This window comes from Beta vulgaris, chromosome 3, assembly GCF_026745355.1.
Source record: "Beta vulgaris subsp. vulgaris cultivar EL10 chromosome 3, EL10.2, whole genome shotgun sequence".
Lineage (NCBI taxonomy): Eukaryota > Viridiplantae > Streptophyta > Magnoliopsida > Caryophyllales > Amaranthaceae > Beta > Beta vulgaris.
The window spans coordinates 5,313,248-5,327,072 of record NC_079204.1 but is presented as its reverse complement, the minus strand read 5'-3'; the positions used below and the strand labels follow the sequence as shown (position 1 = coordinate 5,327,072).

Here is a 13,825-nt window from a genome sequence, read left to right as displayed (position 1 = left end):
TTTTTTTTTTCAATCTTCTCTCTCTATTCATGACTACCCCATTTTGCAAGCAATAAACAAAATTTCTCTTTCATATGCTCTTCTTCCCATCATTCATTTCATTTTTCACTCTCTTTACTTTCTCTCTCTTCTCTGTTTTTTTTTTCTGTTGATGAATTTCAGAGAATTAAGATAGAATCATTGTTGCTGTTGAAATTCTGGTAAATACCCACTTTCTGAAATTGTCAAAAGTTTCAAACTTTGTTGTTTAATTTAATTTTCCTCACTCAAATTTTCACCTACTTTTTAGAGAGAGAAAATGGATGTTCTGTGTTATCAGCCATGTTATCTGACCATCTTCAAGAAGTAAGTTCTTAACTTTCTCTCTCCTTTTTGTATTCTCTGTTTGTTTCCCGGGAAAATTGGAACTTTTTAAGCACTATTTTGTGTAAAAAGATTGGATTTTTTTCTGGATAAAAGCTCTAGTTTCCTGGGAAACCAAACACACCACCTAACTTGTTGATAAAACAAAAAAAAAAAAGTTGGGCAAGAAAAAATGTACTAGAAGTAGTAGTAATTCCGTAACTGAATTTGCTAATATTGCTCTTACATTACACTTGCTGTCAAAAATGACCGTTGAACTTATTACCAATAACGTTATACTATTAAATGCATTGAATACAATTAATAAGTGTTATGTTCTTTTGATGTTTTTCTACTTATATCCTAAATTTTCTTGTCATTTGTAGATTATGACCCAGATTGTCAGAAATCAGTTATAAGTATAGCAAATCTGTTTTTGTGGATTACACAATTGAGAAGAGAGAAGTAAGAATAAATGGGCAATTTTGGAATTACATTTACATCAATTAGTATCTTTTTTGGGTTGTGTTTGGTTCATGTTTATGGTGAGCCATGGCAAGACAAACAAGCCTTGCTTGATTTCATTCAAAATACATCACATTCAAGGTTTCTGAATTGGGATCCAAACAGTCCCTTATGCACTAACTGGACTGGTGTCACTTGTAATGATCGACAAACAAGGGTTATTGCTCTCCGGTTGCCGGGAATCGGAATTCGAGGCTCGATTCCATTAAACACACTTAGCCGTCTTACTGCCCTTCAAATAATTAGTCTTAGGAATAATGGGATTTCAGGTGTTTTTCCATCTGAATTTTCTAAGTTGAGTAATTTGACTTCCCTTTATCTTCAATCCAATAGATTTTTTGGTCCTTTACCTTTGGATTACTCTGTTTGGCCAAACCTTGTAGTACTGAATTTATCCAATAACAATTTCAATGGAAGTATTCCAACTTCACTGTCCAATTTAACCCAACTTACAACACTTGATCTTTCAAGAAACTCACTTTCTGGTGAAATTCCTGACTTGGGTATCACAAGTTTGAGGATTTTGAACTTTTCAAACAATCATTTGAATGGGAGTATTCCTAATTCTCTTATGAGGTTTCCAAGTTCATCCTTTTCCGGCAATAACGTTTCCTCGAGGGAGGTTTCTATTCCTCCAATACCATCATCACTTCCGCCTGACAACTCAACTCATAAGCACAGGAAGATCAGCGAGACTGCGTTGTTGGGGATAATAATCGGTGGTGCTGCTGTTGTGTTTGTTATGATCGTGGTTTGCATGGTTCTTTTGTGGTCGAACAAAAAGAGTAAGGACCAAAGCAATGAAATGGAGGCACAAACGAAGGAGAAGTTCTCTGCCAAGAAGAAAAGAAGGCCTTCAGAAAGCCGAGAAGAGAAGGATTCGAGGATCACTTTTTTTGAGGGCTCTAACATGGCATTTGACTTGGAGGATCTTCTAAGGGCCTCAGCAGAGGTTCTTGGTAAGGGCATGTTTGGTACAACATATAAGGCCGCCCTAGAGGATTCTAGCACGCCTGTAGTGGTGAAGAGGCTCAAGGAAGTTAGTGTAGGAAAACGTGATTTCGAGCAGCAAATGGAGATTGTTGGTAATATTAAGCATGAGAATGTTGCTGCTCTCAGGGCATATTATTATTCCAAAGATGAGAAGCTCATGGTTTATGACTATTTCAGGCAGGGCAGCTTATCAACTATACTACATGGTATGAATTTTGTATTCTGTATTGTTATCTTTGTTTATAAATGGATTGTTTCATTAAGGAAGTTCTTTGTTATGTCATTTTGCAGGAAAAAGAGAAAATCGATCTCCATTGGATTGGGAAACCCGGCTAAGAATCGCCATGGGTGCAGGAAGAGGCCTTGCTCACATTCATTCTCAAAATGGTGGGAAATTAGTCCATGGAAATATTAAATCCTCTAACATTTTCCTCAACCAAGATAACTACGGTTGTGTATCCGACCTTGGTTTAGCAACCATAGTTACACCCTCGGTCCCACCAATCCAACGAATACTAGGGCACCGGGCTCCAGAAGTCTCGGACTCTCGGAAAGCAACACAAGCTTCTGATGTTTATAGCTTCGGAGTGGTATTACTCGAGCTTCTCACAGGGAAATCTCCTCTTGAGGAAGGTAAACCCCTAGTAAAATGGGTGTCTTCTGTTGTTAGAGAAGAGTGGACAGCTGAAGTATTTGATGTAGAGCTCTTAAAATACACTAACATAGAGGAAGAAATGGTGGCAATGCTACAACTAGGAATGACTTGCACCGAGCATGTCCCAGAGAAAAGGCCAAAGATGTCGGAGGTGATCAGAGTGGTGGAGGAACTCCGAGGAGGAAACTCCGGCACTCGCCCATCATCAGAAGTTTCAACTCCAACACCAGCAAGCCTTTCACATACAGTTGAAATAGGATCATCTACCTATGTTACCCCACAAGAATAAGGTTGCTTGTCTTAGTAGTTTAATTTAGTTGTAACAAATATTGTTTGAATTTTCTATTTTTACCCAGAGGCTGGAATGATTTTGCTTATAAAATGAGGCACATGGTTTAGAATTATTTTAGTATTTCTTAGCAGAAAGTAGGATGAAAGTAGTTTACCAACCATAGCCAGCTAATGTCAAGAAATAGTTAGCTAAGAGAGCATTCTTTCCCTCCAAGATTGCCAGCAAATATAACCTGCTTTAGTCAATTTGCCCTCTTTTTACTTGGTGTAAACTCTAAACCTTTTTGCAGCTTCAAGTTTAAGTTTTTGATGTCTAAAGAAAAAGAATAAACGATTCAAAAGTCAAACAAAACCTATTTTTGCAAAGTCAACTAAATTTTTATTTTTCAAGTCTAGTGGGAATATTATCGTAACTTTCACTATATGTACAATACTAATAAACCAGTCAGACCTTTTGTTCTCTATATTTTTCATGGTATCTCTTCATATCTCACACATGGGAGATCAAGGTTCAAATCTTGGTGAAAGCAGAAATTTCAATGTGATGGGGAGGGGGGGGGGGGGTTGAGTGTTTGTTGGATCTTTGAGTGAATGTCATATGCAAGGGCAGCCTAGAGGAAAATTCTTCCTACCATGTAGTTCCCGAAAGGGGGCCGAAAAAATCTTCCACGAACATACACAAGAGACGTATAGTAACTCCGTCAGATTGAACTCAGAAATTTATAGTAGAAACAATTTCCTATACATGAAATTCATCAAATTCGAAAAAAAAAAAAAGTATGTACATCTCATAACCAAATAGGAGTATATGTCATTCATATCTGTTTTCGGTGGCAAAATTCCAAATGCTATGGATCAAGAATGATCATTGATGGTTTTCTGCACTGTTTAAGTAAGCATGTGAGCTGCATTATTATATACGCTCGCAACCCAAAACCAGATCAAATAGTGGGCTAGTAGCATTAAAGTACACAACCGAAGGACAATCTCTTGAATACTGGAAACTTACATAGAATTCTGATGAATTTTGGACTACATCTACACACATTTGGATCATCTAAATTTTTCGCAGAAAAAACAAAAGATTTAAAGAAATTAAAGCTGAAAAAACATCAGAGAAATGCAAAGATTAATGTACATGATTACAAGTTATGTACTATTAAGGTTTCCGTATAGAAGACCTGGATGGTTCATGCAGGACTTGGCATAATACCCGAGAAAAGTTATCATACACGGATACACCAATATATCAGGAACACTGAAAACAGGTCTTACTACGCCAAACTTAATCCTCTTCAGGCTTGCGTAAAATCCGCGTCTTTACACCACCTGGAAAGAATTGAACAGACACAGGAAAACATTCGATATACATGAGCCATATACTAAACACGAGAGTTGACACACCATTACTGTTACAGGCATATGGTTGGCATATTTACAACGATACTGAAAATGATTTCTAATATAATTCTATAAGAAAAGTTTCATGGTAATATCTATGGTAAAAAAATTTCATCTGAAACAGGTATTTTTCTTCTTAAGTTCCCAATAATGATACGACCTTTGAAATTCCAAAGTGGTTTTACTTCCTCCGTTTCATATTACTCGCTACACTTCTCAATTCATGGAATCCTAGGCAATTTTAGGAGAAAAAAGAGGTAGAGAGTAAAAAAAAAAGGGACCCATGTGAGAGGAGAGAGATAGAGAGAGTTTATTGCCCAAAAGGAAGTGTAGCAAGTAATGTGAAACTTCCCACAATGGAAAGTGTAGCGAGTATTATGAAACGGAGGAAGTAACTTTTTTAAAAAAATTATATAAAGAAAAGACATGATTGTTAGGTGGACAAGCACTACTATGGATATGAGCATGGAACTTTTCTTACAAGATCACACTAAGTTTCATCACTATTACCGTCAATTAAAATTGTCTACCAAAGAGGATGTAAGTGCAACCTCAAAGGCAAAACTGATACGAACCTTCAACTTCCTCAAAATGAACCTCCTTCACGAAATCAGCAGCTGGATTATACTCAAACCTAAAGCAGGAAACACAGCAAAAATAAGCATATGAAGGATATCGGATGTGACACATTGATAGAACTAAACCATATGCAATAAGATGAACTGACAAGACACTAGACAATGCCCAAATAAATTGACATAACCCCATCATCTGAGAAAGATGATAGAGGTGTTTGGTTGAGAGTGTGTTGCGGTAAAAAGAGACATTTGAGATGAATAGAGAGGTTTGACTAGTCCAAAAAACTAATTTTGAAAAAGCTACTAGTAGGAGCTTTTTGGAAGAGGGGTTTATGAATTTAGTAATAAGTAATATATCCTAAAGTTGATCAAATTTACTACCCTTTACCAAAAAAAAAAAAACACCAATAAATTATTTCAATAGCCTTATTGGTAATTTCATCCAACAAATTACCAATCAGCTAACAACCATCTAACAAAAGACTAATAGTCTAATACAAACAGCTAATACCATCAGCTAATACAACCAGCTAAAACAGCTAACCTCTAATTGCCAAACACGGCCAATGACAATAAGAAATTAGAAAGATGGACATATGCACGCTAGTGAATAAGCAAGAATTAGTTTTCATCAGCAACATCATGTAACAAAAATATCAATGAATCAACAACTCGGTTCAGCCGAGTTCAGTACAAATCAATAGTAATGTTCCTTGCCATCTTTTGCTCTTTCTAACAGCATCTTGAATCAAATATTCGTGCAACTTATCCCTTATAGAGACATAATAAAAATGGTCAACACTCTTAAAAATTCAGGCATTAAGCCGTTATCATCCAGGCCAAAACGAGACAGATATTTAGTGAGATATAAGAGCTTTAAAGGCTATTGGCAAATGGAAACTGGGAAGTGCTAAGGAAACAGCTATATGTACCAAAACAATTAAATAAGGGACATATTTGACTGATCATCAATATATGCATTTTCACTAAAAATCCCAAAGCTTACAGGAAAAATACAAGGTAAAGCTCAAAGGAATCAAAGGTCAGATTAAGATGGATGTAAAGCACCCCAATTAAGAATATAGGAGGATCAAATAAACATAGTCAATTGACAAATTGAAATCAATCTAAGCATATGCAAAATATCAGTCTAATAAGAGTTTTCACACAGTACATGCTTCAAATTAACCAAATGGGAACCGGAGAGAAACTTTTGGGCCATCAAAAGATTAAAGGCTTACCTGTTCTTGAAAATCACATCAATCTCAAAGTTAGAAGTACTCTTTGAAGCATCCACCAAGATAGTAACAATTTCATTCTTTCTAGTGCTTGCCATCAGGATATCATACTCTGTTGGAATGATGATGGCAAGGAAATTATCACATAATTTGCTCAGATATAGCTTCTCCACTGCTGCAAGGGCTATTCGCCTTTTAAGGGCATAAGTATCAGGATCGATCACATAAAGAGCGAAGTCTGTCACTATCAATATGCGCCTCTTCATCTTTCCAGTACTAGTGAACTTTAAAACTTTATCAGCAAAGAGAACTTGCCTGTCACCTATAAAACATAGAGGTAAATCAATTTTTCAAAAACACAATCAACTGACAGATATGATAGGTCCTCAAAGCTACCACAAAGAGAACAATCACGAAAGTATGCAGCACGTAAGGTTACAAGATGACACACCATTATTGTATCCATTCCCAAGTAGGACCAATTTTTAGCATATATTCTTCAAAAGATTTTTCCTTCCTGCTCAAATTTAGGATGGCAATAACATTCCAAAGGTTTCAGAACCTAACTACTTAAGTATCCACCATAATAAACTAAATGTATTCCAGCCTACTGCATTTTAATTTCTCTAATGTACACCTTTCCATTTCTCAAAAGAGATATCATGAGAAAATTAGAATTAGACTTTGTGTGTAATGTTTTGCTCAGAAATCCATCGTGATACTAAAACCCGTTTGGTTAGTGGTCATAAATAGTGGTAATGGTAATGAAATTTAGTGTAAATTTGTAAAGAAGTTCTCATGTCAATGACCATGGGAATGAAACTTTATCACAAAATATGGTTTCCCTTTATAAATTTCCATTACCATCGAATACCACCTTTTTAAGTGGTAATGGATAGTAATGAGATTTTAGGAAGAAAATTGATATTTCGGGATGAAGTAGCATTACCATAGGTAATGACATTGGATTTCTAGTATAATTTTACACTATAATGCATTACCATTCCCAACATCTATGGCCTCTTACAAACGAGCCGTAAATGCTTCTAAAAACTCCTGATTGCAACCTAAATTCTTAGAAGAGCGAAACCCTTTCAATTGCGGAAAACCAATAACTAGAATAGCATGCACAATTGCGCACTTCTTGTATATACTAGGGAACATATATCACAATTGCAGAAGTCAGCAGAAGAATAAATCCGATCAATAGTTCAATACATCTGATACAATCGAAAATATGGAATGACAACTAAATTTACATGCGAGTTTAGCAGCTGATCAAAATGCATCCTCTAGATTCTTGTAATTATTCAAATGTTCGGAAAAGGCTTCCAAAATAAGTCAAAAGACTAAAGCCAAATTTCTTCCAACTACATAGAAGAACTAGGCCAGCACGCCCATGAAAACCTAGTTATACATCAACTGTTTAACAAAAACAGTCATGTTACTAGTCTGATAAAGTAAAGTACGTTAGTGAGACAGCTACGAGCAGCAGCAACAACAACACGACAATACCAGAAAGTTAATCCTAAAAGATGTGATCAATTGCATGGACCCAAAAATTACATCATTTACTTGTCCTCATAGATCCCCTTCCTCTATTCTTTTCTATCTAGTGCTATATGCTCCCACAAACCTGTATTTTACATATCATTTATAATTCCTTTCATCTAAGTCAAAGTTCTGACCTCCCTTTGTTTAGACAAAATTCCAATGAAAACTCAAGTCTCTATTTTCCTTACTGGCTGCATCTAGACAATGTCTCACGTATACAAACTAAAGCGGTCGGTCTTCCCTCATCTAATCATCACTACGTGCAACTTCAACTTTACTCCGAATATCTTCATCCTGAATTCTATCCTTAAGGGGTTCCCACAGACCGACTTAACATAGGCATTTCTACTACTACACCATATTTTAAAAGAAAAAAAAAATTCCTAGATGCCTAACATTTCAACCTATATAATAGGGTTCTAACAACTCCTCCTATAGTATATTCTCTTTGACCTTAGACTCTTAGAGACACAATATGGTCATATACCAATCGGCAATCGTTGCTTTCATTTAAGCCACCCAGGGACTTAATCATGAGAGCCACATCTTATTTAATATTTCCATACCTCTGAAAGATCGACCCAAGTTACTTAAAATACACTCCACGATACCTTTTTTTATTTAATCTCAATACATTCTCATTTGACTTCTTGTTAGTACCAAATTGACACTTCCATGTACTAAACCTATGACATTTTAACTTTTGTCTCCATAACTCCGACTTGGCATCAACCACAACTCTAGAGTCTAGCCTCGTCCACCAATACAAAATAGTCTGCAAACATAATACATTACAACATCTCATCCTCGGTCTACCGTGTTAATTCATCTATTATTGTTTCAAAGAGAAAAGGACATGATAAAAAAAAATTAGAGTCGTCTGATCATGAAAGGAAAATCCTTTGTTTCTCCATCACATATCATGACATAAGTTTCCACTTCGTCAATGTCATTCGACTTTCCCCCACATGTCCATAGATCTCCATAGACGATTAGTTTCTCTAAAGAGAGATACTTTGTACCATCTCATCATAGCATATAGAGATATTCAACCCAATACCAATAGAGTGGCTGAAAAGCTACCAGAAACACCAAAATCAACCTATACCCTTATAAGTATTTTAGTAGTCTAGACGTCTAGTCTAGCAGATATCGAAGGAGTTATAGGAACCTCAGTTGCTTCACATATTTAATCCAACATGTAACAATTTCTCCCATGCAACAATATATCTACTTCAAATTCGTTCGAATAATCCTGTTATCCTATGAGTTGTTCATAATATCACGTGGAGTTTATCTCCACCTATAATACGGCAACAACATCATAACCAAATAACTTAGACGGACTAGTTCGTGATGTCTGATCAAACTTCAAGCTTTCTTCTAGTACTTTTTTTATTCTATCTCAAATTCTCCACCAATAAAAACATAAAATAGAAAATTAAAAAATTAACTACCAAACCTTCTATCAATATAGATTAAAACTCACAATAAATCTATCACATCTTTAAACTCAAACACTACACTTTATCTGTCGAAAGTTGTGTACACTTTGACCTCCCTGGAAGCCAACCACGCCCATTCACTTCCACAAACGATCCCGTACAAAGTGTAGTACACCCACCAACACCCAATCCAACCAATAACTCACTCCAGAATTTTCATTTTCAAGTGTAAACCCATTGAATTATATATACTAGGGCTTCTTACCCTTCTAATCCAATTCAAACACTATAATTGGTATAATCCTGTAAGAACAACACATTATCATTCCAATACCATCCAGCATTTTATTGAACAAGCAACACAGAAGACACAAAACCCATCTGCTTGCATTTTAGTTCAAACTCGCCTTTCGCTATCTCACACCCACCAGCTCTTGAATCAAATCAACCTCCAACTTATCAAATCCAACCCTCAAAAATTTCACTTATGCTACTTTGCAGCATCCAAATACATCCTAATGAAATTCTTTTTATTATACATAACACAATTCCAATATCACATTAAAACTACTGAGCTACACAATTCCAACCTAGGTTACCTGGACTCGTATACCCATGTCTGACAGGTTCGTGTCCAAGTGTCTGAATCGGCTATTCTAGGAAACATTTCAATGATTTTGGCCCAAAATGAAGTTTTCAAGTGTCCGTGTCCACCTTCGAGTGCCAATGTAATTAAGATTCCAACACATTTTAATCTAACACACCAACAAAACCCAATAATCTACCATTACTTTAGCTTATTTCCTCCACAAATTGAGACCATAATAAGTATGCAACACAACATAATCAAACAAATTCTAACACAATCAATCAATCAAAATCAAAGGACTATAACTTTTTAATTTTTTCAAACAAATAGGAAAATGGGTATTATATTACCTTGTTTATCGAGAATCTTCAAGAGGTAAGGATTTGAGGAAACATCAAGATAATCACCTCGATAATCTCTGTGAAAGGAAGCTAACCTTCGAACTTTGACCCCCATGAAAGGCTCCAGATTCTGCGACGGATTATCATCGGACGGCTGAGGTTCGCTGTCGATGTGGTCGTCGAATCGAGGCTTTGAATCGTTGAGTTGGACTCGCCGGTTATTGAATCGGTTGCTAAATTTGTCCATTTTCTCCGACGATCCAACTGTTGAAGCGTAAAGACCAAGTGTTGGACTAACAAGAAAAGGTAAAGGAAAAGCGGTTTTGATAATCTCTATTCTCTATTACATAAGGGAAGGGGGAGCAGGAGCAACGGTGTCCTTTTTTGAACCGATTATTTTACACCCTTTCCTTTCTAAATTACAAAATACTTGCTTGATTAGCTTCTACTTGATTAGCTTATATGAGGAAAATTAAAGTTTCCTCTTATTATAACTTTATAGAAATAAAATACTGCTTGATTAGCTTCTACTTTCACTGATCAACAAATATGTTTCATGTTATTATCATTGACGACTACACATACATAGCTTTTTATGCACGCGATGCGTGCGATGACATTTTTAGACCTAATTATTACTTAAGTAGTAAACAAAAAGAAAATGCAAGTTAGTATTTAAGTTCACCTCCATTTGTAGAAATAAGATTCTTTGAACTACAATCAAATAGTATTTAAAAACACTTTAATAAATAGTATAAATAATGAACAAATAACGGTATTTATTTCTATAAAATGCTTTGCAAAAACCATTTCATGCGAAATCAGATTGTGTATGAAAAATTTGAAATTTCATTTCACCTATAATTGAAAATCAAAGTGTTCAAATTTAGAAAAGGAGAAAAATTAAAAATGACCATTTCATGCAAAATCAGATTGTGTATGAAAAACTTAAATTTCCTTTCAAATATAATTGAAACTCAAGTGTGAACATTTAGAAAAGGAGAAAAAATTAAAATGATGAAAATTCTTAAATATCTATTGAAATCAGAATTTAGAAGTTAGACAAGGAAAAAAAACTAAAATTGTATTATACTTTTCGGTTACAATTTTGGGATCATAGAGAAATTACTGAAATCCATATAAAAAACTATTATAAATTACAAAAATGAACAAAACCAAAAAAAAAGAATATGACGATATTTGGTAAAGAACATCATACTGATTATAAAAGAACATGCGCATATAAGACTTGAGAAACAAAAAACTATTCAAAATCACAAAAAAGAATGACAACATAAAAAAACATGGAAGAATCTTATTCACAAAATAGAGGTGAACTTACATACTAACTTGCATTTTCAGTTTGTTTACTACTTAGTATTAGGCCTAAAAATATCATTGCACGCATCGCGTGCACAAAAGACTAGTCTCTAACTAGGGGGAGTAGGGGAGTTAACGAGCCGAATCGAGACTAAACTTGGAGTTGCTCGGCTTTGACTCGTTACACTTTTACTGAACTCGAGTCGAGTCTCGAGTTTTTTTTCGAGCTTCAATTTTCTAGTTCAATTTATCTTAAAAATGAATTTGAGTTAAAAAAATTATATTACATACATTTTATAAATCGATTTAGACTTCTTATTTTGAGTTTTTCATATGTATTGTGCATAATTTAAGTATAACTTTTATTTATTTTGTATAATATGAAAGATAATATATTAAAATATTTTTCAAGCGTGTTTACGAACTTTTTGAATCGAACTTTGCTATGCTCGGCTTTAAAAAAAATTGAGTCGAGCTCAAAAAGTTTGCGCAGGCTCATTAACTCCCATATCTGCAATTGTTATTTGTGAAAAAAACAATAAAAAAATAGTATTTCAAGAATAGTTCTACTAATGGATGTCAACTAGCTTATTTGCTTAAAGTCTGGAAGGTGACGCCTAAAATCTATATCTATACTAATATATTAAAAGGCGTGCGTAAACCATGAACAGTGCCACGTGGCGCTCTCCCTAAGGAGTTTTAATTTAGTTCATGTAATCCATGTACAATAAAAAAATTAGAAATTGCATAGTGATCCCGTGACCTCAAGTTCATGTACTAAAGTTTTAACCACTAGACCAAATTGTATTTAGTGCTATCATATCAATGTACAATATTAATAAATGAAAATTTTCTTACCCGGGGTATAGCCCGGGCCTAATAACTAGTTTGTGATCAAATCCCGTCTACATCGATTATTCGATTGTCCTTATGGCTCTATATAAAATAAAAAACTTCTACTTGACTTGGTAACTTGATTTAAGGGGTCCAAACCAAATTATATGGGATACACATATTATAAAGGGTTCGGGTTCGAATCTTATCAAGTTAGCATGTTTCTTTGCAATACGTTCAGCAACTTAACTATGGGTTTGTTCTCTTCATTTTATCTTGAGCTCTTATAAAAAAAATAGATTAATTAAGTTCCGATAAGATCAAATGAATGCAGATAAGTTGGATAGAACATGTCCTCTAAATAAGGTTGGAGTCATTGTTCATATGTTTATGCAAATAAAGTTGTGACTGAGTATGGTATAAATTACAATCTTCGTGGATCAATGGTGGTCTAGTGGATTTGGTTACTAACCTGCGTGCCCCATGTCGACCCACCCCTACTTGCATCCATCTAACTTGCATCAATATAGCTGGTAATTGTAATATGATTATGTAATTGTTGTACTTGATTAATTTAGATCCACTAGCTAGACCAAAAAGTAATAGTTTTTTTTTTTTTTGGCAACAAGAACATACATTAATAAAAACATTAAATTACAAGTTAGCTCGTTTCCCTACCTTCTAAGGATAGGCTGTGGGCTTCGTTTATTTTGGGACTCGATGAACATAGACTTACAAGACTAAACGACATTAGACTAGAACATGAAACAATACTAACCTCTGATTCACTACTAACATCTGATTGCAAACTAGGACTTGGCACATTACTGATATCTAACTTATTGCTAGCAACATAAGAACTTGAAGCATGCTTTTTCCTCGAGCTTTGGGAGGGATCTGCACCGAAACCAACTTTCCTCTTTATTCCAGCACGTAACCTGCCAATAGAATCAAACTTGGGAAGGAAATAGGGGTTTTTATTGTGACAATTCTTTAGGGTTCTCTTGGAGTTCCCTATTCGTGGTTGGGTTTTGCTACGCTTCTTCCGACCTTTAGTTTCCTTAGAATCTAATGCAATACATCCATTAATTAGAAGTCTAGATGGAACAAATGAACAAATAGGTTTATACATGACATTATTGCTGTCGATATTTTAGTAATTCTAATTATCTTATATGTAAATGACGACATGATGTTATAAATAGAGTTTAGAGTTTGCGGTTAGAGTTTTAACTTTTTGTTTAGTAGATTTGATAACTTTTTTTACTTTTTATAAATGTGTTTAGTAACAATTAACAGATTGCTAAAAACTTATTGCAATTTGTTGAATAAAAGGACATTTATAAATATTTTAATACAATGTGTAGTAGTATTACTAGAGGTAAAAAAGTCATGGAATATATTTGTACCTAATCCTCTAAAGAAAAGGTTCCTATTAAGAGCTTTTTCATTTTGATAGTCTTCATTTCAAAACTCTCTCTAAAACTCTATTTTACCAAACGTTCATTTAAAAGTTTATGACTAGTCAAAACTCAAAAAAATGGTCGAAACTCTCTTTTTGCTCCAAAACTCTAATTTCCAAAACCCCAAAAAACCCGAGGGTAGTATTTGGAGAATATTTATAGTACACCTAGGTGTACCATGTTCATGGTACACCCATGACTATTTTCTCCAAATGAGCAAAATGAGCGAATGAGCAAAATGAATAATGAGTAAATG

At 34.7% G+C, this 13,825-nt stretch overlaps 2 protein-coding genes across 2 annotated transcripts; one reads left to right on the top strand and one right to left on the bottom strand.

The window, feature by feature from the left end:
- LOC104888306 (probable inactive receptor kinase At4g23740) lies at positions 1-3,052 on the top strand. The gene is made up of 4 exons (XM_010673234.4): positions 1-200; positions 290-345; positions 729-2,066; positions 2,152-3,052. The coding sequence occupies exons 3-4, from the start codon at positions 818-820 to the stop codon at positions 2,802-2,804; spliced, it is 1,902 nt and encodes a 633-aa protein (XP_010671536.2). The 5' UTR covers positions 1-200; positions 290-345; positions 729-817; the 3' UTR covers positions 2,805-3,052.
- A 716-nt stretch (positions 3,053-3,768) lies between these two features.
- Positions 3,769-10,292, bottom strand: LOC104888304 (uncharacterized). The gene is made up of 4 exons (XM_010673232.4): positions 9,962-10,292; positions 6,027-6,345; positions 4,783-4,841; positions 3,769-4,135 (listed from the first exon to the last, which is right to left on the bottom strand). Exons 1-4 carry the CDS (start codon positions 10,197-10,199, stop codon positions 4,092-4,094), a joined length of 660 nt encoding a protein of 219 aa, XP_010671534.2. The 5' UTR covers positions 10,200-10,292; the 3' UTR covers positions 3,769-4,091.
- Between the last annotated feature and the right edge of the window lie 3,533 nt (positions 10,293-13,825).